Genomic DNA, 24,663 nt, shown 5'->3' with positions numbered 1-24,663 from the left:
CACACAATGATACCAAACAGCACAGTGACTACTTTTCTCCATTTAAATAGGCTGAATGACTGATTACAAGATTGGAGACATGTGTGATACTAATTAAAGAAACTAATTAGCTTGAAATATCACTATAATCCAATTATTTATTATCTTTTCTAAGGGGTACCAACAAATGTGTCCAGGCCATTTTAGAATATCTTTGTAGAATAAGCAATAATTCATCTCTTTTCACAGCTTCTTTGCTTTATTCTATGACATCCCAAAGGCATGCAAGTATACATGATAAAATAGCTTTTAATTTCATCACTTTTCAGGAGGAATGAAGCATTATTTCAATGAGCTGTAAGGGTACCAACAAATTTGAGCACGTCTGTATATATATACAGTACTGTGCAAAAGTTTTAGGCAGGTGTGAAAACATGCTGTCAAGTAAGAATGCTTTCAAAAATAGACATGTTAATAGTTTATATTTATCAATTAACAAAATGCAAAGTGAGTGAACAGAAGAAAAATCTACATCAAATCAATATTTGGTGTGACCACCCTTTGCCTTCAAAACAGCATCAATTCTTCTAGGTACACTTGCACACAGTTTTTTAAGGAACTCGGCAGGTAGGTTGGCCCAAACATCTTGGAGAACTAACCACAGTTCTTCTGTGGATTTAGGCGGCCTCAGTTGCTTCTCTCTCTTCATGTAATCCCAGACAGACTCGATGATGTTGAGATCAGGGCTCTGTGGGGGCCATACCATCACTTCCAGGACTCCTTGTTCTTCTTTACGCTGAAGATAGTTCTTAATGACTTTCGCCGTATGTTTGGGGTCATTGTCATGCTGCAGAATAAATTTGGGGCCAATCAGATGCCTCCCTGATGGTATTGCATGATGGATAAGTATCTGCCTGTACTTCTCAGCATTGAGGAGACCATTAATTCTGACCAAATCCCCAACTCCATTTGCAGAAATGCAGCCCCAAACTTGCAAGGAACCTCCACCATGCTTCACTGTTGCCTGCAGACGCTCATTCGTGTACTGCTCTCCAGCCCTTTGGCGAACAAACTGCCTTCTGCTACAGCCAAATATTTCAAATTTTGACTCATCAGTCCAGAGCATCTGCTGCCATTTTTCTGCACCCCAGTTCCTGTGTTTTCGTGCATAGTTGAGTCGCTTGGCCTTGTTTCCACGTCGGAGGTATGGCTTTTTGGCCGCAAGTCTTCCATGAAGGCCACTTCTGACCAGACTTCTCCGGACAGTAGATGGGTGTACCAGGGTCCCACTGTTTTCTGCCAATTCTGAGCTGATGGCACTGCTGGACATCTTCCGATTGCGAAGGGAAGTAAGCATGATGTGTCTTTCATCTGCTGCAGTAAGTTTCCTTGGCCGACCACTGTGTCTACGGTCCTCAACGTTGCCCGTTTCCTTGAAATTTCTGCCTGGGAGAGACCTTGCTGATGCAGTATAACTACCTTGTGTCTTGTTGCAGTGCTCAGTCTTGCCATGGTGTATGACTTTTGACAGTAAACTGTCTTCAGCAACCTCACCTTGTTAGCTGAGTTTGGCTGTTCCTCACCCAGTTTTATTCCTCCTACACAGCTGTTTCTGTTTCAGTTAATGATTGTGTTTCAACCTACATATTGAATTGATGATCATTAGCACCTGTTTGGTATAATTGTTTAATCATGCACCTGACTATATGCCTATAAAATCCCTGACTTTATGCAAGTGTACCTAGAAGAATTGATGCTGTTTTGAAGGCAAAGGGTGGTCACACCAAATATTGATTTGATGTAGATTTTTCTTAAGTTCACTCACTTTGCATTTTGTTAATTGATAAATATAAACTATTAACATGTCTATTTTTGAAAGCATTCTTACTTGACAGCATTTTTTCACACCTGCCTAAAACTTTTGCACAGTACTGTATATATATATATATATATATATATATATATATATATATATATATATATATATATAATTTAAAACAGTTTATGTGCAAAAAAAAGAGTACAAAAAAATGATGACTTTGTTTTTGCTGCACTTCACAAATACAATAGCCAAAGATCAAAATATAGCCTCCAGTTGGAACGCTCCAATATTGAAATGAGAGAAATGCAAATTCCCCTTTGTGCAGTGTCTTGAATTTTTGTTTTGATAGCAAGCAATTCCACAGCATTGTGAATTTGTGTTTTAATATAACATTTATCCCACCTAGCTGAGGCGGCGCACAGAATTGAGATTAAATCGGGCCCTTAGGTTTGTAAACTAAATTGCGAGAGCTTGACCAGTGAAGCTTTAACATACATGTGTTCACCTGTTTACAAACCCAACACCCTAATAATTATATTTCTTTTTTTCCCTTTCTTTATAAAGAGACTTTTGTTTATATGGGAATAATGTATTATCATACTGTGATTCAGCCCTTCTGCAGGAAAAAATGGACTCTCCTCTATCTACAGTATTGTGTGCTTTCATTTAAATAGCCATTTTACTTTACAGTTGTCATCAACTCCTGTTCTGTCAAGTACATTGTAATTGCCTCACACATGAAGTCTGTCCATGTGTTTAACATGTGTAATAAAATCAAATATAATACCGGCAGTATTTAGAGTCTGGACAGCTGCAATAAACGTATATGGTAACAAATTCAAAAGCTATTACCATACTGAAAATGAACTGTAAGAAAAAAGAAGGAAACAAGCTCAATCAATAATTGACTTCATTGACCAAATTGCCTTTTTTCTGCCAAAATGTCTTCTGCTGTAATGTTCTAACACAGTTTTTTGTTGTTTTTTTTTAACTCAAAGGGTAATTTGTTCTCAGCTAAATATCACAAGAGAAAAGCAGTTGAGTAATGCAATGAACTCCCTCTTTTGTCTCTGAGATGACTTATCAATTGAAACAACATATTGGAGACTGCAGCACAAAAAATAGAATACAAGTTAAAATATGAGCAGTGGATTACTAATTTACACAAAACAGTGGTGTAACCACAACTGAACTCGAAAGACAACATGTTTTGTCACAGGAAGGGACACACATATCAGCTGCCAATCAGCAGCGCTGTCACTTTCAAACCAGAAGTCACTGCACATCTCACAGACCCATAGCCACTTCTCAATTTTATTTCTTATAATTTCTTTCCTTTTTATGCACAGGACAACGCCTCAGGTGTGAAGGCTATGATGGCCAGGTTCAATTGTGAAGGTAGCCAGCCGAAAATAGCAGACCATCCTCCTGTCTCTTCACTACATGCCAAAAAAGCAGCTCTTGAAAAACTAACAGCTCCAAAGACAGAGAACAGTCTCCAAGGAAATCCATCTCAAAATATACAACCGAAGCCATTGTTTCCAAAGGGATCTGTAAAGTCACTTCCGGATGAAAAACACCTCAAGGAACATTTTCCAAAGCCTAAGTCTGCAATAAATAAATTTAACAACATTAATACTCAAAATGAAGGCAAAGTTGTTTTTCCTAAATCACAGTTTAATGGTAAACCTTCAGAGGTGCAGAAGGACAATGAACCGAAACCCATGTTTCCAAAGCCACTTGTACCTAAGCCGACAACCGACCTGGACCAGCCAGAAAAAGAGACAAAACCGTTGTTTCCAAAACCTCCCTCTGGATCCAAGCCACCGTGGGTTACAGAAAACTCTCAGAACAATGATAGCAATACAAAAAGCATCATTCCTCCAAAACCCCCTTCTGCCCCCAAACCAAAGCCGGGCTCGTTCAAGGTCCGTCAAGAACAATCGAAGGATAGTAGTGTGACAGAATCCACGCCAAAGGCATTCCCAGGAGTTAACCTTAAACCAGCGGATTCAAGGAATAGGGGTCCTGTTACAAATGAAAGCAGTGATTCAAAAGTCATTGACAACAAAAAGGAAGAAGCATCAACAAGCAGCAACAAACCCATACACCCCCGGGAAGCTTTTCTTTCAAAAATAAACCAGAATTCTGGGGGTCCCCCTCCAGGTCCTAAGTTTATATCGAAAAAACCCAGCATTCAGGAAAAAACAGGCAGCACCAGCGAAGAGAAGAAAGACCCATCTGCTCCTAAACGAAATACTTTGCCTAATATATTTGCACTGGGGAGTCCACCGGCAAAACCAAACAGACCTCCAAATGTTAACCTGGAGAAATTCAAAAAGGGAGCAGAGTTCACCAGTGCTGGTAAGTCTTTTTGCTATATATTTTTTTCTCTTTTTCTTCTTAAGCTAGGTATCTATTCTGTACTGGATTTGCTGCAGAATATACCGTCTTATATTTTGTATGTGTAAATGTGTGTACTGGTGTCTAATTACTGCATTAATATGATGATTAACATTGATTGTTGTTAATCAGTTGTTATAATTGTATCATTTATCAACCCCCCCCCCTTTCCTTAACACAGAAACTCTCAAATGCCTGTATAATAGGTCTATCAAATGAATTACTGTTATTTCACAAAACAGCATACAATATTATAGTCACTTTTAATAACCACCTAAATTCTGTGTCTTTTTAAATATATCTACAAATATGTTAGACCAAGCAAAGGCAAATACCATGTGTTCTACAAAAATCTAACCATAGATACCACGGTGGCTTCTGTGGCTGTTCAGAAAACAGGTGCCATTTAACAGCCATTACTTTTTAGTTTCATTTGCAAAGTTATAGAGTATAAAGCACATTTCCAAAACAGTGGTTTCTTTTGTGTATGTTTAATGCAGGCTGTTTCCACACTGGTATATTGTTAAATGTAAAACACTACATTTTGAAATGCTTTTCACCACAATGTGTTTCCACTTTAATCATCTATGATTTCTAGCGTTGGCTGTTTTCCTTTTTGCTAAACAATTGTTGGCAAGTTGAATACATTTCACATCATCTATTAATCATTATGCAGTGATATGCTGGCATTTTAAACCTGTTTCTTCTTGAAATAATTTGTTTGCGGGGCTCTGGTTGTGAAATCAATACACTTCCTTCACTTTAAAATACAGGATTATAGAATACTAAGGAAGAACTGCTGAACAGAAATAATGAATTACATATTTTTTTCTTTAACCAAATGCAAATAAGTGAATCGATAGCAAGCCCTCATACACTTTATTTTGCTAACAGAGATTTTGCTCTTAGTTTGCATAAAAACCTGCATATGTTTTTTTTAGTTTTTTTTTTTATCGTGTTTACAGTGGAAAATATGAAATTTACAGCAGAAAATGGGGCAGTTTACAAGCAAAAACTGAAAAGCGTGACAACAGATCTATTGCGCTTTTATGGTCATGACAGTTCTGCTTCCATGTTTAAATGAGAGTTTATTTTAAAGAGAGAATTTAGTCATCCAAATGCAAACTACCTCATTAATAATACAATAATGGGAGGGTTTATTTAAATATCACCAAACGCGCTGAAAAGAGATGTTGCGCGATAAAGGATATCGTTCAAATAATGCACAGGGGTTTACATGAGGCTTTACGCGCTAGGCAGAGATGAAGAGAAGGTTACCCCCCATCTGTCTAGAATGCAAAGGGCTTGCAGTTAAAACGGTTCATGCTGCCAAGAAGAAGAAAATAATAATAGTTATTACTATTATTGTTTAGAATTAGTTGTTCTAGAAATGGTAGAAGTAGCATGTGTACAAAAACCAGCAGCACTCACCAATTCCCATTACTGCTTTTCTTATGCTTCTTAGGCTACTGATGTCCTTTCACACACCCATATATATTAGTCTTACCAACTGCGTAACTGTTAATGTGCTAAACAAAAGTAGTATGCGTTCAATAATCACAAATATTTGTTAATGTGGAACAAATGTATTAAAAACAACTCATGATGTGTTGGTTTCAAACACAGGTACTTTGTTGAAATATTAAAATTAATTATGCAAAAAATGTGGAAACTTACACAAACGCTGTTAATATAATAAATACATAATTTGTGTGTATTTGCTAATTAGTTATAAGGGTATATAAAATCATATGCCCACTTACAACGTAGTTGCGACAAAAATGGATGGATGGAGAAGACGCAGACAAACACTGGCTAGATTAAGTCTTTTATGGGAAGAACTCCTTCAGTCCCATGCAATGGGTTTGCAGGAAAGGAATCGTGCAGCTATTGCTTTTTTATCTAGAGCTTTCTTTCCAGTAGACACCCTCATCCACTTCGTCCCTATGTACAGACCTCAGTTTGTGCATCGGCAGGAAGGAGGTTGTGCTTCACGAGTCTTTCTCTGACGAACAATGGACTGAAACATTTCGGGTCATCCGACCTACGTTTGACCAACTGGTGGAACTTGTATGGGTGGACATGGAGCCGTCACCAATACATGTCCGTACACCTGTGCCGCTGCAGTTATGAGTGGGTATTGCTCTGTACAAACTTCTCGGACCGCTGATTCGGCAGGACTGCACACAGCAGAACGGGTGCCCACCTCAGCGGGAGCTGGGGTAGGCACCTGCAGTTCACTTGTTATTGTGCGCAGAAATTCGGCGTGTAATGCAACCACCTCTTGGTGCTGTTGATCAGCGTGGTCCAGCCTTTCCAAGAGGTGGCTGTATTGCCGATCCTGCCTGGCAGCGGTGCGTGCAATCATACGGTACATCCTTCTGTACTCCAGGCGCATCAGACAATGCTCCTGGATCAGCAGCTACAGCAACTACAGCGTTCAAACCAACTTTAATTTAAAGAAGAACAGTTGTGAATTGCTTCACAGCTTTTGTTTTACATGTGAATACTAAGAATAATATGTGAAAAACAAAACATATCCCATATGCGCACACACTTAGCCTGACATGCGTAAAATGGCTTGATATCCCCAACCATTTGTTTTTTCACAAATTATTATTAGGATTCACATGTAAAACAGAAGCTGTGAAACAATTCACAACTGGTCTAATTTAAATTAAAGTTGTTTTGAAAAAGCTAGCTCTTGTGGTTGGGGATATCAATCACTTTTAATTGACGCTGGGACGGTGGTGTGTATATGCGATATGTTATTGTATTCACAAATTATTAGGCTTCACTGGTAAAACACAGACTGTGAAACAATTCACATTTGGCATCCTTTAAATTAAAGTTGGTTTGAGCGCTGTAGCTGCTGTGATTGAGGAGATAAAGCCATTTTACGCATGTCAGGTAGGCCGTGTGCGAATATGCGATATGTTATTGTTTTTCACAATTTATTTGTTTGATTCACATGTAAAGGAGAGCTTGTGAAACAATTCACAATTGGTCTTCTTCACATTAAAGTTGGTTTGGACGCTCTAGCTACTGCAGTTGGGGAGATAAAGCCCTTTTACGCGTGGCTGAGGCCAAGTGTGCATATGTGCAGTATGTTATTATTTTCCAGAAATTATTCTTAGGATTCACATGTAAAACAGAGACTGTGAAACAATTCACAATTAGTCTCCTTTAAATTACAGTTGGTTTGAGCACTCTAGCTTCTGTGGTTGTCGAGACACAGCTATTTTCATTCATGTCGGGTTAGTGTGAGTCGAATATCAAATGAATATCAAACATTTTAGTTTAGAAAAGTAAACGATGGCTGGCGCAATTACCATATTGTATTGATGGGGCTGGTATTTCACAGGATGTCTGGGAGGATGAGGATTCCAGCAAATGGTCCGATGCCACTGCCACTGGCCGGTCACCCATTAACCGGTGCATTTCCTCCCAGAACCGAAATTGGGACCTTGAGCTTTGACTGGAGGACTGCAGGTGTTTTCTCTCCTGCAGATACAGATATTTCAGTTTCTTGAATTTATCTCATACCTGCAGGAGCGTGCTATTTATACCAAGTTCAGCCAGAGCACCGGTAATACTGGTGAAAATGGTGACATTTCTTTGGTGAGGTCTATCCAGTTCATCCATATCCCCCAGGTCCGCAATAATTTGGAGGAGGAACAAGTTTCCTCAACCGTCCAGTGGACCTGGTGTTGCGTGCTGTCAGAAGGGGTGGAAGCTTGAAACATCCTGCGGGAAAAAAGCTACATTATTCATAGTATTATTATTATTATTATGATAATAATGCTGGTCATAACGATCTAGTAGTTATCATGCATTGTTCATAATGCAGTGAAATTAATAAATAATGGTATAAATCAACATCTCTATATGCAATTTATATATCATTTAGCCGTGACACTCATCAAGAGAAGCGGATTGATAATAGAAATTTTTATAACATTACAACATTAATATTCCACATAGTGTGGCTGGATGTCATGGTAGCTTTGCTGAACAAGTGTATGTGATTTTGCTGTAAGTTACAATGCTTTGTAAATTCTGCATTGCGTTCCCTGTGTGCCAGTTACAGTAAATGACAGCATCTTTTTTATTGCCTGCGTGTCATTTATAAGTGGTGGCTGACTCAGCTCTAAACCATATATCTACTGTACAGTAATATTGCGGAAGTAACTGCTTTAAGTCATTAAGTCAAACATTAATATAATGTACTGCACAAATGGAATGCAGGCTTTTTATTGTAAAAAAATGGTGAGTTAGAAAAATACATACTGGACATTGTTTTTAATAATTACAAGGTATGTGAAACTGGCTTGAAATACTGGACTGTCCACTAACAGGAGATACTGGATGCTGTATAATATAGGCTATTTTTATTGGATAAGTGTGTACTTTGTATGATATGGTTCAGAACGTTTTCTTATGTACAGTACAAGGCTGTGAATTAATAGTTTAAACTTTTAACCATCTTGGTAAACACCTTTTTAACTACTGTATATATTCTCAGGAAAAAATAGACTTTATATTTTACTTTGTATTTATTTCAAATATTACAATTACATTTTTTATTTCTGATTAATTTAAACATACTCTGCTTAACTATGTGATGATATAAAAACTAGCTTGTGTTTTAATCATCAAAAAAGACTACATTTAGCCAACGGTGTGGCTGTAATTTAACACCAAGCCAGCTGTAAGCTTTATCAGATCGTTTACGCTTTTGGTGAGTGCAAAAACTGACACATTCTGCAAGACAGTTAAGGCCCAATATAGAACTTCACACTCCCTCTCTACATTCTCTCAATTGAATTTTACTGTGTGTAGAAGAAACTAGAAAAATATAATATGTAATACTAATATTATTAGTATTAATAGTAAATAGCCTGAAATGTACCTTTTGAAACTCAGTAAACTCATAACATTGTACACTGTGAAACAAGTGTTAAAACATTCAACTTACAGCTATGGCCAGAAGTTTTGCATCAGCTAGAATTTTAGGATTGAGCAATAATAATAACAAAAAACTACAAAATGATATTGCAAAAATCTATCGAAAGCCATAATAGCAGTACAGTATTTCATGTTATTTTTTCGAAATGTCACATTTTTCAATTTGTATCAGTTTTTATAGTACATGGAAAACTACAAAGTATGTAATTGAATATGTTAACGTAACATTATTCAGCAGGTTTCATTCAACTTTATGAAGCAAAATTTGTTAATTCTATAGGGTGATGCAAAACTTTTAGCCATAGCTGTACATTCATTTCCTGTGTTACAGACAATATGACCACTAGTGGCTTACATTTGTGATTCATGCTGCAACTGCATAAAGAAACTACAAGGGGTCATAAACTGTGCCATTGCTATGGCTTGGTCACCACTGAACGTGAACCTGCTGTCAATGGTTGTACTATACCTGGTTAAATAAAGGAATTGATTGTGTGGTTTGTGGTACCAGTTGACAATACAGACACAGCATAGTCAGAAGCAGGCAGCACATAACATATTGTAAATAGGTGGTTACAACTCTCCTCCAGTGGCTATTCAAGTGTTTATTTAGCACACCTAAGCACCCCTTAGCTATGCTTTACTTTGCTCTGTGATGCTTATTATAACGTGTAACTTCTCTGTGTAGTACACTGATGAGACAGTAGCTATGCTTTACTAAGATTTCACTTTGTTCGATGATGCTTATGATAACGTGTAACTTCTCTATGGAGCACACTGGTGAGACAGTCAGGGACCAGTCCGACTATTTCAACACATGTAAAATATATGGAGGGAACCGTTTTGGTTTCTATACAGCTTGCTCAGTTCGAGCAACTGAAACATTATTTTGCAAAAGTTATAGATCCAGCAGCTGTCTGTAGCACAAAAAAAATAACCATCTTATCATCAGACTGGCTGAAGGGATCATGTTGATGCAAAGTTAGACCATTAACCAGTTACTTAACCTGAATCTATAGGAATATATCCCGATTATTTACTCATTTCAATCAATCAATCAATCTTTATTTTATATAACGCCTTTCATAGTGGACCACCATCACAAAGTGCTTTACAAGATACAGTAACAAAAAAACAATGCATAATACATGAAATACAGTGAAAAATGCATAATACATGAAATACAGTGAAAAACAATGCATAATGCATTAAATACAAGGCTATGATGTAAAAAAGAATTCTAAAACATTGTGGATGCAAAAGAAAACAAACAAAAACAAAACAAAACTATCAAGTCAGCTTTTCAGAGACAAAACAATGTACTATATACGCAGAACCAACAGCAGTAGCAGCAGCATTTTGGATTAATGCAAGTATTAATGTGCTTGTTACTTAGTTCAATTAGTTTAAATACTACATCATGAATGTGTATTGTGTTTATATAATCTGGAGTAATACCACCATACATGTATCTTTAAATATAACCTTTTTGAAAGTCTAGCACAAACATTTTGTCCTCTTAATGTAGTTTTTAATTCCTTTCAGTTTGAAATAATCAGTTATTGGAAGCCATTGATACATTCATGTTTAATCAGAATTTATTAAATCAAAAAATCATTAATAAACTTTTGGAGAAAAATACATACAGCTCTAGATGTTTTATACACTTTGTTTTCTACAGCTGCCACCAGCATGCAGAGATGTCTAAATTATATGCAGTTCGGACTACCGTTGCCAGATAAGCGATGGTCTCCTGTGCATTCTAGGCTTTTGTTTACTGTGTTACATTCATTATCTTTGTTTCTTTCAGTGCCTAACCTTGGAATAAATAAACCTGTAGCTCCTCCTCCACCTCCCTCCCACCCTGGGGTCCAGACCACACCCTCTCTGCCAAGCCTGCCTCGGGGTCATCCTGCTGCAGTGTGAGTATGAAGCAACTGGATTACTAACTTTGAAGTTTCAGAGTTCCTGTTGCATTATTCAAAGAACTGCCATTAAAAGATGTTGCCTCAATAGGGTACACTGTTAAATAAAACTTACAGAAAATTGTTATGTGACAGTTTCAATGCAGTTGAACCACATAAACTAGTTGTCACTGTGAGCGCATAGGATTTCAAAAGTCAGAGTATCCGGGGTCATCTTAAGTAACTGTGTACCACTGTCATGTTGCTAAGCTACATAGCAGAGCATAATGTGTTGTTATGCTTTTTCACTAGGCCGAGTTGCTATAGTTACAGGAAACCAGAGGCCATTTATTCACATGTTACAGTACAGTATTTGCATGTTTTTATGTATGTAGACAGAGTCAGAGCACACAATGACCAACATGCTGACACTACCACAGTTTAACTAAATCCAGAATGTTTTTTGTTGTACATTTTGTAGGAGACTCAAATTGCCTATCAGTTAAATCAGAGCACTTACTGTAACTTGCAGTCTAATTTGATACACCCTCACACACATCAAACTCATGCAATGTGAAAAGATAATGACAAAAGATAATTCCACTGTATCAGCATGGTTTGGCTGTATAATCTGGTTTACGCAAATAACCGGGGTGTGTATTATCTAGTCATTTGCCTCTGTTAAAATAATTAAGGTCAAGGCATTCTTATCAGTTTTCTTTTTAATTACACATATTATACTTTACATATAAAATAATTCAGCATGAAACACCCAGTAGGTGGTTGAAAACACTACAAGGTCTGTTTCAAACCAGATATTTAATGATTGCTTTGTGAATAAATATGTATTATAAGTATGTATCATGTATCATGTATCACAGTGGTGTAAATTTGGTTTCAAAAGTGTGGGATGCATAAAGATTATTCTATCTGAAATAATGAAAAACTGAGAGGAACATGCCCCCGTGTAAATTACACCTATGATGTGTCATACCTGAAAGAGCAGCATGGTCACCATGGTTACCTGCAGGATGTCAGCTCTTCCTGTACTAAATTCTCCAGGAACATCCTCACTTTAAATAGCACCTGCTGTATATAGAGAATAATATTTCAATCGTCCCTTTGAAGAATGGATAGCAACTTTACAGTCTTAAAAGTTAAATTGAGTTTCAATGTTACAATTAGGTTTAAACGTAGCATAATTAACACATACTTAGGGAACTTCATTTTCGGTTTTTATTTTTGTCCTGTAACTTGAATGAGACTATGATTGTTTTTCATTGATAATGTAAAAATACAAAAGGCAGCTCCTTATTTTATTAAAACCGAAAACAAAAAGTGAGTTCAGGTAAATTGCTTTTCCCGGAATTCAAATCTTATTGACTCGTTGCAAAAATGTTATAACCTGTTTTGCAAATATAATAGTTTCCTCTTAATTATGATTTCATTAAATCAATTTAACTTCACTCGCTGTTTGTGTTAGTTTTGAATTACATTATCAATGAAATAGAAAATGAACTTGTTAATTGAACAGTCTCGGCTCAAAAAAAGGGATATTGCATGTTCAGAAATAAAAACAGAAAACAAAGAGCCCTGCACATACTGTACGTAACCCATAAAAAGGTTCCCTTTTGTTCTTAAAAGTGTTGCATTCCAACACACCCTAACTGACAAAGGGAATCTGTTGCCTGATGCAAATGACTTAGTAAAAAAAAAAAAAAAAACAATGACCCCCTGTATTATGATGTTCAGAGTTACCAGGAAATATTGACTTTGTTTGAAGATTTACCTATAGCTGACTGAGTGCCTACTTACAAATATTTCCATTACTGGTTAAAATTGACAGATATTAACATTTTATACAATTCTAGACCTTTTGTTAAATTAGTTGCAGTTGACGTTACAGCATGTGCTGTAGTGTTAATTTCCTTATCAATGGGGAAGGGTAATTTTAACCCCAATGTTTATCATTTTTTCCATCTGAACTTTGTTGTACCACGCCTCAGTTAATTGTGCATATCCTGTTTTGTATTTAGTACATTTATTTATAAGTATGAATTATTCTGGTCAGACAGTGTTTGCTATATTGTTGAACTAGCTATATTGTAAGATTCAGATCAATGTATATACTCACCTGGATTACAGCTTAACATTTGGGTGCCGTTCTGTAGTACGGTATCTCTGGAGGCATATTGGTGTCTGTGATAGGCCGGAAGCCTGCACATGTAAATTGTATTTTGTGTATTTTTTTTTTTAGTAGCGGGCTTTGCTCGCAGCTCTAGCGCTGAGATAGCTGTTGCGGGGGGGGGGTGCATGTTGCTTTTTGTTTGTATTGTTTTTTTGGTTTGTTCAGTCTTTTTATTTGGTTTATTAATAGTGCGCTTCAGCACTTAAACTGCAGCCTTCCTCTTCTGGGTCTCCTGCCTGCAGGGTAGCAAGCCTCGGGCACCATGCTACCCTTTCACAATGCCCCTCAGAATCATTTCAATGTTTTCCATTGCATGAGGGACTCTTATAAATGTGTTTTGTTCTGTTCTGTACAAGTACTCAAAATATTCGTTTTTCAGACATACTTTTATTTATTTTTGAATTTGCAGTGTACAACCTGACCCAGATGAAACTTATGATGATGTCGGTATGTCCAGTCCACCGCCATTACCTGCTGGGAAGCCAGGAGATGGTAATACTGAGCAGTGATTCACTTGTGATATGCACACGCACACAATAAACACTGTATTACAGGGTGTTCACAAAGTCACTATATATAAATATAGACATACATATGTTCATACATATATACCGTACATAAACCCAGGGGCATAGATCTTTGTTTGCAGTTGTGGTCTCTTACATTGAGCTGACTGGGGGTGGATGGGACAAGTATTAATAATCATGTCAATAAATTGCAATATGTATGTATGGTGTGTTTCTGACCAATTTAGTACACGTTTAAGCTAATGATAGTCAATGAACTTGACCTTTATTTGAACACTCAAGGTGAATTCTGTATCAAACTTATTACACTGTTTAGTTCTCAAATCGACCAATTATGTTCCTGCGAATTTCTGACATGCTTACAAACACCTTTGAAAGGCTCTTTATTATTATTATTATTTATTTCTTAGCCGACGCCCTTATCCAGGGCGACTTACAATTGTTATAAGATATCACATTATTTTTACATACAATTACCCATTTATACAGTTGGGTTTTTACTGGAGCAATCTAGGTAAAGTACCCTTGGTACAGCAGCAGTGTTCCCCACCAGGGATTGAACCCACGACCCTCCGGTCAAGAGTCCAGAACCCTAACCACTACTCCACACTGCTTTATGTTTTGTGTCAATCTTGGGTTTGTGAACATGACACACTGATACATAATTTAATCTTTCCTGTGTCATTGTACTTAACAAGCAAGTCTTCAGTCTTCTCAGACCTGAAAAGCTTCTCTCACATTCGCATGAAGTAACAGGGCAAACAAGTAAGATTTTTAGTAGCATGAAGACATGTGGGAACTTCTGGCAACATTGCTTTATATGCTGTCTTTGCTTCATATAGATCTTTGGCTTTAGTGTGGTCTATAAACTGTAGTGATATCTCTTCATTGACTGTTCCTGTGATAAGCATGTTTTCCAGCTCATATCCCAGTGTCTTCTTGTTCATATTTCTTCAATAATTTCCTCTGGACCGAATCCATAAATTCAAAGTATTGAAACCTGAAATGTTCTTCAACTGTGGAGCTGTGGTACTGTTGGGCATATCCTGTGTATCTTTGTGGTGGCTGTCTTCTACGTGGGAACTGCAATGGATCCAGATCCAGACTCTCAGCTATCTCAGCTGTTTCTGTGAAGATTTCACGGAAGGCCTCCTCACTGCGCCAGTCTTTTAATTTGTTACTGGTCAACTACTGTTGAAAGCATGCCTAGCACAGTTGAAGATGTTGCTTGCAGAGAGCTGTTGAGCTGCTCTAGTAATGCTAGTGGTTTTAGTGCCATCTTGATCCCCTGTAGTGTCCCACCTTTTCAAACACCATTTTCAGGCTGTTTGCAGTTTCAGATGTTCCAGACATCTCATTCCGATTGCTGAAAGCAGACCAGTAATTGGAGCAGACCCAGCATGTTTGGCACTGAGGTTTGAGGAGAGATGGATTTGGACGGACCTATCACCATTGTCTGATGCTATCTCCTTAAACAGATCCCTGTACTTTCTTGATCCATTGAATAATACACCTAGCTGTTTAACTCACTGGATTGAATAAACTATTGGTGAATATCGTTTATTATATACTGAGGCCTGTATGACCAGGTTGGAAATGTAGGAAACACAATGGAAGAATATTGCTAGAGGCTGCTTTTCTTTTACCTTTGCCTGACAGCCATTGTATTTACTGCTCATGTTTGGGGGCCCCCTCATATGTCTGTCCTCGTAAATAGTCAAGTGAGAGTACAAGGCGTGTGATGACGTCAAACACCATTTCAGAGATTCCATACACACATTTTTTTATTAATCCCATACCTGTTGCTTTTGCACAGGAAATACAGATCACTTGTTTTGAAACAGTATCATAGTTCTTTAAACCACTTTGACTGGAAATATATTTTTTAGTGCTTGTTTGCCTTGGTGGTATGATAGCAGTATCCGGTTGGTAAGGTTCAGTTAGTTCCATAACAGCATTAGTCACAGATACATCCTCAACATCATCTTCCTCATCTTCATTGGTGGCCGAGCTGCCTGGTGTCATCTGTTGGAGCACTATTAATACCTGTCAACAATAAAATAAAAAAGTCAGTAAACTAAGTAATAACAAATGAAAAGGACATAAATGGTAAATAAGCAGATTTTTAAATTAATTTTATTCTAAAAAATACAGAATATAAATACTATGAATGATAGATTAAGTTTTACAATGTAATAAACACAATAAACAATACAAGTTCACAGGGTGGGAGCCAGGGCTGCAAGAGGAAGGGAGTGTTTTTTTTGCAGTTTAGGATTGGAGGTTTGGACTCTAGACAAGGGAGAGAGAAAAGGACGGGCCGGACTCCAACCGTGAGAGCCTTCCCTATGGAGTCGAAGCAAGCCTTAATGGCCTCCGGGCCCTTGAAACACAGAGTCCGCTGACTTCTCGGAGTCGTTTTAGTCTCAGCCTCGCGACTGGGTCCCAGTTACCGACCGGGTTCGACCCTGAGAGGATGGAACGGCTCATACGAAGCCTTGACGTAAGGAAGAAAAGAGAATCTGAAAGAACACAAATAATTGTTAGTTATGGGACTCAAGCACTAAGAGTAAGAGGGCCACATCCCAGGAGGGTAAAGAAGGAAGTAAGACTGAGCCTTCTTTCTGGAGGCAAGATATAGCGCATGAGCTGTGAAAGAATAATGTGGCCTGTGGTCCCCTCTGACTACACGAAGAACCTGCAGAGTTACTGGAACTCCAGGTCGGGGAAGTGAGACCCCCTATCCCCCCAGCGGGGACCGACACAGAGGCACGCGGCATATGAAAGAAGTGAGGAGGAGGAGGGAGGAGGAGGGAAAAAGCAAAATGCAAGAGAAAGAGCTGAGCTGTGACTGTGTTTAAATAGGGAGTCAATGATGATAGACAGGTGAAATTAAGAAGGGGCGAAGCCCTGGCTCACACCCCCCGAACTCCACTAAAGTTAACATTAAAAGAGAGAAAGACAGAATAGAAATGTTAAATATATTGGAATATATAAAATGTAATTAGTAATTGATTTAAAAAACTGAAAAACAGAAAATAAATATTATGAATATTTCAGGGTTCTTACAGGCCATGGGGAAAAAAAATGCAAGGTCTTTTTCAAGGACGTAAATTTAAAGGACATCATATGCTGATTTTAATTAAACAAATTCCATCCATGTACTAATGCATTGAAAACAATGCAGTATTAGTATATTATACAGTTAAATGTATTACTACTTTTAATGATCAAAAGTATTGGCTTTGCTCTTTTATCTTAAATCATGTTATTTGTTATAAATTTGCAATGTGTTAAATGCTAAAAGCAAATGTTTAAGCATAAATAGATCAACTGAAGAAAGTCAAAAGACACCTAACATCTGACAGGCAAATATACAAATAATCATTATAGTTTATTACTGAAGCTCCGTTCAAATAAATAAATAAATACATAAATAAATAAATAATCACAAGTTAAAGTAGAAAGTTAAGCGCAGAAAACCCTCAAGCTTATGAATTTAATTTGTCAGGTCTCAGCCCAGTTTTTGAATCGAATGCATTATTCACTTTTTCAGTTCATTTATTGACAAAATAAATTTGTCTGGTTGACCTATGAAAATCTTACTTTGTTTTATTTAGGTATTTTTTATTTTGATATGGTATTTTCCAAATACAATTGTATTTTTTAGTTAAAATACAGTTTATCCAAAGTAGTTTGTATTTGGTATTTTGATACATTTTTCTCTGAGTATTTAATACATTTACCCAGTATTTTGCCCGAATCTGTACACAACAATAAACCAACCATGAGACATGAGATTAAAAATTGCCGTCAAACCTATTAATAAATCGAGGATCTAAGTAGCTATTAACAAAAATGTTATTTTGGATTTACCATCGTTTGCTAGACGGCTTGCAGATCTTTGTATGGAAGGCCATCTGGGTCAAAAAACACGTTATTTAGTATGCGTTTCAAATATTTACTACATGTTCTCATTTAACTTTAGTATGTGTTGTAATTCTAATACTACGCATACTAATTTGGCCAATCAGATTGCTGAAAATGAAACAAGAACCAATAAATTTAAAGAAAATAAATAAATTATCCAATTAAAAGTCATTTTACATCTGCCATTCCTGCCCAATTCGTGGCGGTATATGGACTTGGCATTGTGTAAAGTCCAGTGAAAAATGGATAGACCCGGAACCTCCGAGACGAGCATCAACCGACGGCTCAGAGCCTTAGAAATCGCTTTCATTCAGTGGTAACCCCACTCTAACTAATATTTCATTTTAAATCTATTAATAATAGTGTTTTAATTAAATTATACCAAATCACGTTTTATTTTATTATCTGTGGGAGGGTGCGGGTATTCACTGACACGGGAGACAGAAATGGTATTTGATAACACCACACAGGTGCTCGGTTTTATTATTTTTCTTTCGTGCTCTGGTGCACTGATTTCTTTGAGCCCGTAGAGGGCGCTTGTGGTCCGTGGTCTGGCTACCAGCTATGGTATCCAGAACCAACGGAGAATACCACGGCAAGGTACTCAGGTACAGTCCGGCACTCGCAGGTGCTCACAAATTATAAAAAAAACGAAAAGGCAAAAAGAAACAGGGAAAATAAAACACAGTAAGGAAAAACTACAAAATAAATGTGCTGCACTTCGCAGCGTGAATCTCCCCAGTCGCCGCTACATTATCACATAAACTTCTTGCCAAAATTGTGTCATAGCTTTAGGTTTTCGCATATTGTCATTGATTTGCCCCATTGCCGCTGTACTTTATGCATCCAGGGCAGGTCAAACATCAGAAAAAAAAACTGAGATGCGACGGTCGCATCGTGCAGTGTGTTCATTAATTCTTGATTTTTTTAAAAATGTCTGAAATTAAAAAGATGTTATCCTGAAGGAGATAGGCTACTCTTGTAATTACGCTGCATACCTGTAAAATGACCAGCCCCTATGTAGGTACCACTGTAAAATGACCAGTCACTATGTAGAAAATGCGTAATTAATTTACATTTATTTAGAATGCGTAGTTTTTTATGTATTCTGATAGGTTGAAATCAATACTAAATATTTTAAACTAAATCTTTTTTAGAGGATCACTCTTTTTTTTTTTACTGGGATAAGATGAGACGCAAAAAGATGAAATATTACATATATAATGACAGTAAAATTAAGCTTGAAAACTGGGCCTGACCAAAAAATGGATATGTATATACCCCCCATCCACCCCAGGATCGACACCCATGCATACACCTCAGGGATCTGTATGATCATCCAGTGTTATCAGCCGCCATGCTCCTGCATGCGTTGCATAGTACTGTGTTAGTGGTTAAACAGTGGCAACAGTGCTGCCACATTAGCCTGTTTCAGTGTGTCCATATCAGCTTTGCATAAGAACTTTGCGAACACCACATATACTTTTAGTACAATATTAACAACGATTGCATTTGAAAAATACTTCTAACTTGGATCAATCTGCAGTTGTTTTTAGCACAATAAATGGGTAAAACCAACAATACATTTATCTCAAACTGCAGTTGTGGTGCAATTGTAATTGTGTTTTGTGTGTGTCATTTTGTTATTATCGTGGCAGCAATTAAATTGCTGTTGAATTGCTCAGCCTACTCTAATAACTGCAATGTGTACATTTATTTGCAGGCTATCCTGGCAACAATGAGGTATGTAAATGAACTTATTTTTATTGCGTTATTCAATATAAAACTTCAAATAATAACATAATATAACTAAACAAATACTGTTTTTTAGAAGATCTGGCCAAAGTAGAGATGGTGGGTAAGCAAGTGTTACAGATATGAAAACTGCACAGGTTTAAATAGATTATTATTATTATTATTATTATTATTATTATTATTATTATTATTATTAAAAATAAAGAAAAGTTATTATTTAAAGTAGAACCTACCCTATCTGACCCAGAAATATGTAAAACTAAAGTACCTGCACCATTGCTGTCCATTACATGGCAAAGCAATGAGTTGAGAATGGTTTTGCTGTGATGCCATATACCAAGGCAGTGTTTAACCATGGGAAGTAACGGCCAAATCATATTGGACCATATGAACTGTTCATAGTTGATACAAATATCTAGCTACCTTGGGGCCACTTACATTACAGCCCTGATTTTTATTTCTGTCTTTGTTTTCTTATTAAAGGATGATGCAATTGATGAAGAGATGTATGAGGATCTGGAGGAACGCTGGTAAATGCTTTTTGTTGTTGGTGGTGATGGTGAATAATGCTGCTGATATTGTTTTTAGATGTAGCTAAAGTATACAACTGTAGAGATTAGCATAGGTTCATTCCAGATCAGGACACTGGTAATCTACTGAGTTTATCTGAGATATGTTGTATTCGCTATATTTCAATCAATAATAAAACTGAGTGGTGTTTGAGATGTATATGATAGTGGGTGCCCAGACAGAAACAGGATATTACGATAATGTGTATTTAAGGAACTGTGAACATTTTAGCAGACAACAGGAAGCAAACAATGATGAGAAGCTGAGGTATACTGATCAGAAAAGGGTGCTGGATGGGCATAATAGCAACGTACTGTCTGAAACACCATACTGTAATTATTATTTATTTCTTAGCAGACACCCTTATCCAGGGCGACTTACAATTGTTACAAGATATCACATTATACATTATTTTTACATACAATTACCCATTTATACAGTTGGGTTTTTAGGTAGGTAAAGTACCTTGCTCAAGGGTACAACAGCAGTGTCCCCCACTGGGGATTGAACCCACAACTCTCCGGTCAAGAGTCCAAAGCCCTAACCACTACTCCACACTGCTGCTTGTAATGGGGGAAAACAATTATAAATGATCAGATCTAAAATTGAAAACCAGGGCAAAAAAAACTAAAATACTTAAGGAAGTACAATAGTCCTTCACTCAAGCCCACCACCAAAATATTTTATGACTAACACATTAGGCTTGATGTGGCATCACAGTTTGACACTTACTGCACACTCTATCAGAGTTGTGCACTTCTCAAACCACAGGTATGCATAAACAATGGCAGAATAACATGTTTTTTGTTGTTTTGTTTTTTATGCCTTACGTGCTATATAGGAAGTGACATCAGATATAAAATATAATTAAAAGTGCTGAGATCAGAAAAAGCATAGTAAGAAACTTCGTAAATATAGTCCTGTTGATAGGTGTTCCCCTCGGAAATGGTGCAAACTTATAAGCTTAGCAGATATCGCCCTCTAGTGTTAAAAAGTGAACAACCATTCCTTCATTTGTCATTCCTGTATTTAAACACACATGCAAGTAGGAGGCTTTTAAAATCCTTGTTCTGAACATGATTATTTGGTTCACAATTGCAGACTGCTAGCATTGAAAAAAATAACTACAGATTTACTGGCTTTCTTTTTCTAGAACTCGTTTTAATTTTGGGTCTGTGCACACTCAGAGGATCCTTATATCACTTGATAATTGCACAGTACCTGAAAGGTTTCAAATATTTATATAAAATTGAGAGTTTATATACGATTATAGCCAAATAGGAGTCTAGGATTGTAAGATAAAAGTTTGGTTAAGAATGGAGCAAAATCAAGGCTGTTGTATCGTGTTTACCATGTACAGTGTGACATCAGTTTTGCTGCATTTTGACTTTACTTGCTTCTGCCTAAGACCTCTATTGAGTGTTACGCTGGTGAGACGTAAGCTATTTTCAGAGGCTTGGTTCCCAACCTTAACATGTTCTGGGACCAGCCAGCCAAGTAAAGCTATATCTACATCTCAGTCTGTCTCAGCTGAGAAGATGCTTACCTGCTTAACTGTTGAACAAACTTTTCTAATAAGGTCTGCGAAAGAATCAAAAGATGATAAGAAACGAGAGAAAGAGGAGAAGAAACGCTTGGAGCAGGAGAAAAAGGAACAGAAGGAGAAAGAAAGAAAGGAACATGATTTAAAAAAACGATTTAAGGTAAGAACACAATTCACCAAGTGAAGTTGTACATAAAATACATTGACAGTTGGGCCTGATTTGGTCACTTATGTTATGGAATAAATTCTCAGAATAATGAAGTATATTATTATTTGCGAAAATTCATTCAGCCTGTGTCTTGACTGAGCAAGACAGATAATACATAAATATATGCTGATTTATAGGTTTTTATATTTCGAAAATAATAAACTTACTCAAACCTGACTACAGTAAACTTTTTGACTTTTTAGGATTCATTGTATTAATAAAAATAATGTATTGAAACTTAAGTATAAATAAACCAAGGAATTCTGATAAGTTATTGTTTGAAAAATACATTTGAAAACTTATCATACAGCACTTGTATATGTTGTTCAAAGTTAAATACAAAATAAGCATATCTGTAGATATGTGCGTGATGCTTATTCTGTTCTGGGGTACATTTTGTGAAATCACAAATGAAAAGACACTACAATGTTTTTTGTTTAATGTTTATACTATGCAAAGCACTGGTGTGCACATTTACTAACAACCACAAACACATGAACAAACAAGCAGAGGCACGGTGGACAAAATAAAAGGCTTAAACAAAACAATACAGTACAGTACAAACACTGTTGTCAGGGTGGGCCTGCAACTTCACTGACCAGGTTACCAAAATACACAGCACACACTCAGTTACCTAGTTACCTAGTTACCTACTCTCCCAAATTCCCTTCTCCTGACAAAGAATTTCTCCTTGTTTTTATACATGTGGCCACTCCACAATTAGCATCAATTACCTAATTAGAGAAGGGCCACACCTTTGATTGTTGGCCTGGACAAATCTAACCCCATCACTGCCAACCTTACATTCCCACAGCCACGCTATTTACAGCAGCAGGGCTTCTGCTCTGCCACCTGACTTTATTTTACTTACAAAATTCAGTAACTGGTTCCTCTGTTGGCAGCACATTTTAAAGGCATTACAGTAGAACCTCGGAGCTACGAACACCTTGGGAATGGAGGCTGTTTGTAAGCCTGAAAAGTGCATTAGTTTTCAATGGTGTACACCAGCTATCTACACTCTCAATTTGAGGAATAATACAAGGATACAGCACAGTGATGCAATATTCATATTGTTATGGTTCTTTAACAGTACTGTAACTGGAAAAAGACTAAATGTAAGTTATTATTAAAATCTGTAGCCAAAACACAGATTTCAACGTCCAAGAAAACCTGGGTTCATGTAGTGCTTGTTTTGAAATAAAACGCAGTCATGCAGTTTGCTGTCATTTAGCCTTGTTTGGCTTGGAAAAAATGAAATCCGTGTTCTGTTTAAAACTAAAATCTTCAGAGTAAAATTGCCCGTACTTGAATTCACCTTTCTGAATACATTTGTTGGTACAGTAATTTTGCCTTCTCCATAACCAGCACACTGCTTATGAGTGTCTATCTGGGTGCATTGCACGCATGGTTGAGGAACTGGTCCTCTGAGGGTCTACTGTATGTCATTTTTTCTGTGTGGAGGGGGGGGGGGCAGAAATCCCTGTGTGAACTTTTTTCATTTGCATCTCTTTACACAGTTACTGTAATTGTACCTCTGTTATTTCAGGTAAGTACATATAAGTACTGTATATAATGCAGCTAATGTGCAAGAGAAAACATTGCCTTGGCGCTAGAGTATAAAGAGTACTCAATGATTGTAATTTCTAATTAAAGTTTGTTTGTGAATTATCCTTTAGTTGCAAGGCCCAATTGAAGTAATTCATAAAGTGAGAGCTAGAGTGGACTACAAGGGCGCAAAGAACGAACTGACTGTAAAGCAAGGAGAAACCATTGATATAATCCGCATTACCGAAAACCCTGAAGGGAAGTGGCTTGGCAGATCAGCGGACGGGTCATGTAAGCATCTGTCCTCATCAACATTATAACCTAATATTATTATTTTGCAGCAGCCCTTAACTGTATTTAATTTGTTTAGTTTTGGTTTCTTTTTTAGAAATGCATGGTGCAAACTGTGCACTGGATCATAGTAGATCTTGTCCAGTATGCCTCTGTAAGAGCCCAGTTTTTAAGATTAATAAATTCATGAACTTTTAAATGTAACGGAAAATTAACAGGTAATGATTTTATTTAAATTAATGTTATAGATTGCCTCATATTGTTTGTATGTCTATATTTTTGCACACACAAAAGAATACTCAATCATAATATTCACTTTTGTTCCAGATCTCATTGCTCAATGCATACATTTGTATTTTCTCTCAGCTATGAAATTACCATAACAGAATTAAGGCCGTAATATTTCAAATGTAATTTAATAATGGAGAGAAACACCTCTATAGTGCCAGAGCTGTGATGTGGTTTTGGATTAATCCAAGACTAAATGACTTTAAATGCTCCCTTGGTTTAGATGGCTACATCAAGACAGTGTCGGTAGAGATTGACTATGACACTTTGAAAAAGCAACAGAAGACTGCCTTGACCTCTCCCTCTCAGAGACAAGTCACAGCGCAAGATCAAGATGTTTATGATGATGTTGGACAGGAGGATGATGTCATCAGGTAAGGAACAGTTACGTCAGAGAACCACTGATTTAAAACAAACATATTTTATACAAAATGTTGAACCCAGGTAGGATGTTGTTTTTGTGAGTAGCATAGGGTTTGACAGGAAGCAGATTCACATTTTCTTATACAGTACATCTGATCTTCATGATGGTGGATCTAAATACAGAGACAACAAGATTGGTGTGAGGGACAGCAAGTTTTGTCGTTATATTTTGTCCGTTGGACAAATAGGTTTTATTTATTTGTTTTTCCTACGTTCGTTCTGTTGCCAGAAAAACACTCCGGGTTTATTTCGAAAGAGCCATGCAAGTTTCTGAAAACTGGATTGTGGAAGTCTAGCACCTACACACAAACATTTAAAG

The 24,663-nt window shown here is 37.0% G+C and overlaps 1 protein-coding gene across 8 annotated transcripts in view; it reads left to right on the top strand.

Moving 5' to 3' along the window:
• The window catches only part of LOC117409499 (FYN-binding protein 1-like), a 105,462-nt gene that overhangs the window by 65,534 nt on the left and 15,265 nt on the right, over positions 1-24,663 (top strand). For all 8 annotated transcript variants that reach the window (XM_058995845.1, XM_058995847.1, XM_058995825.1 and 5 more), the window contains 8 exons: positions 3,151-4,165; positions 10,983-11,094; positions 13,674-13,756; positions 19,445-19,464; positions 19,960-20,006; positions 21,626-21,749; positions 23,474-23,633; positions 24,145-24,295. In XM_058995845.1, coding sequence (XP_058851828.1) covers positions 3,175-4,165; positions 10,983-11,094; positions 13,674-13,756; positions 19,445-19,464; positions 19,960-20,006; positions 21,626-21,749; positions 23,474-23,633; positions 24,145-24,295 — 1,688 coding nt within the window. In that variant the 5' untranslated portion in view covers positions 3,151-3,174. The remainder of the gene's footprint in view (positions 1-3,150; positions 4,166-10,982; positions 11,095-13,673; positions 13,757-19,444; positions 19,465-19,959; positions 20,007-21,625; positions 21,750-23,473; positions 23,634-24,144; positions 24,296-24,663) is intronic.

This window comes from Acipenser ruthenus, chromosome 2 (assembly GCF_902713425.1).
Source record: "Acipenser ruthenus chromosome 2, fAciRut3.2 maternal haplotype, whole genome shotgun sequence".
In the NCBI taxonomy this organism is placed as follows: Eukaryota; Metazoa; Chordata; class Actinopteri; order Acipenseriformes; family Acipenseridae; genus Acipenser; species Acipenser ruthenus.
This window is presented reverse-complemented; position numbering and strand designations above follow the sequence as displayed.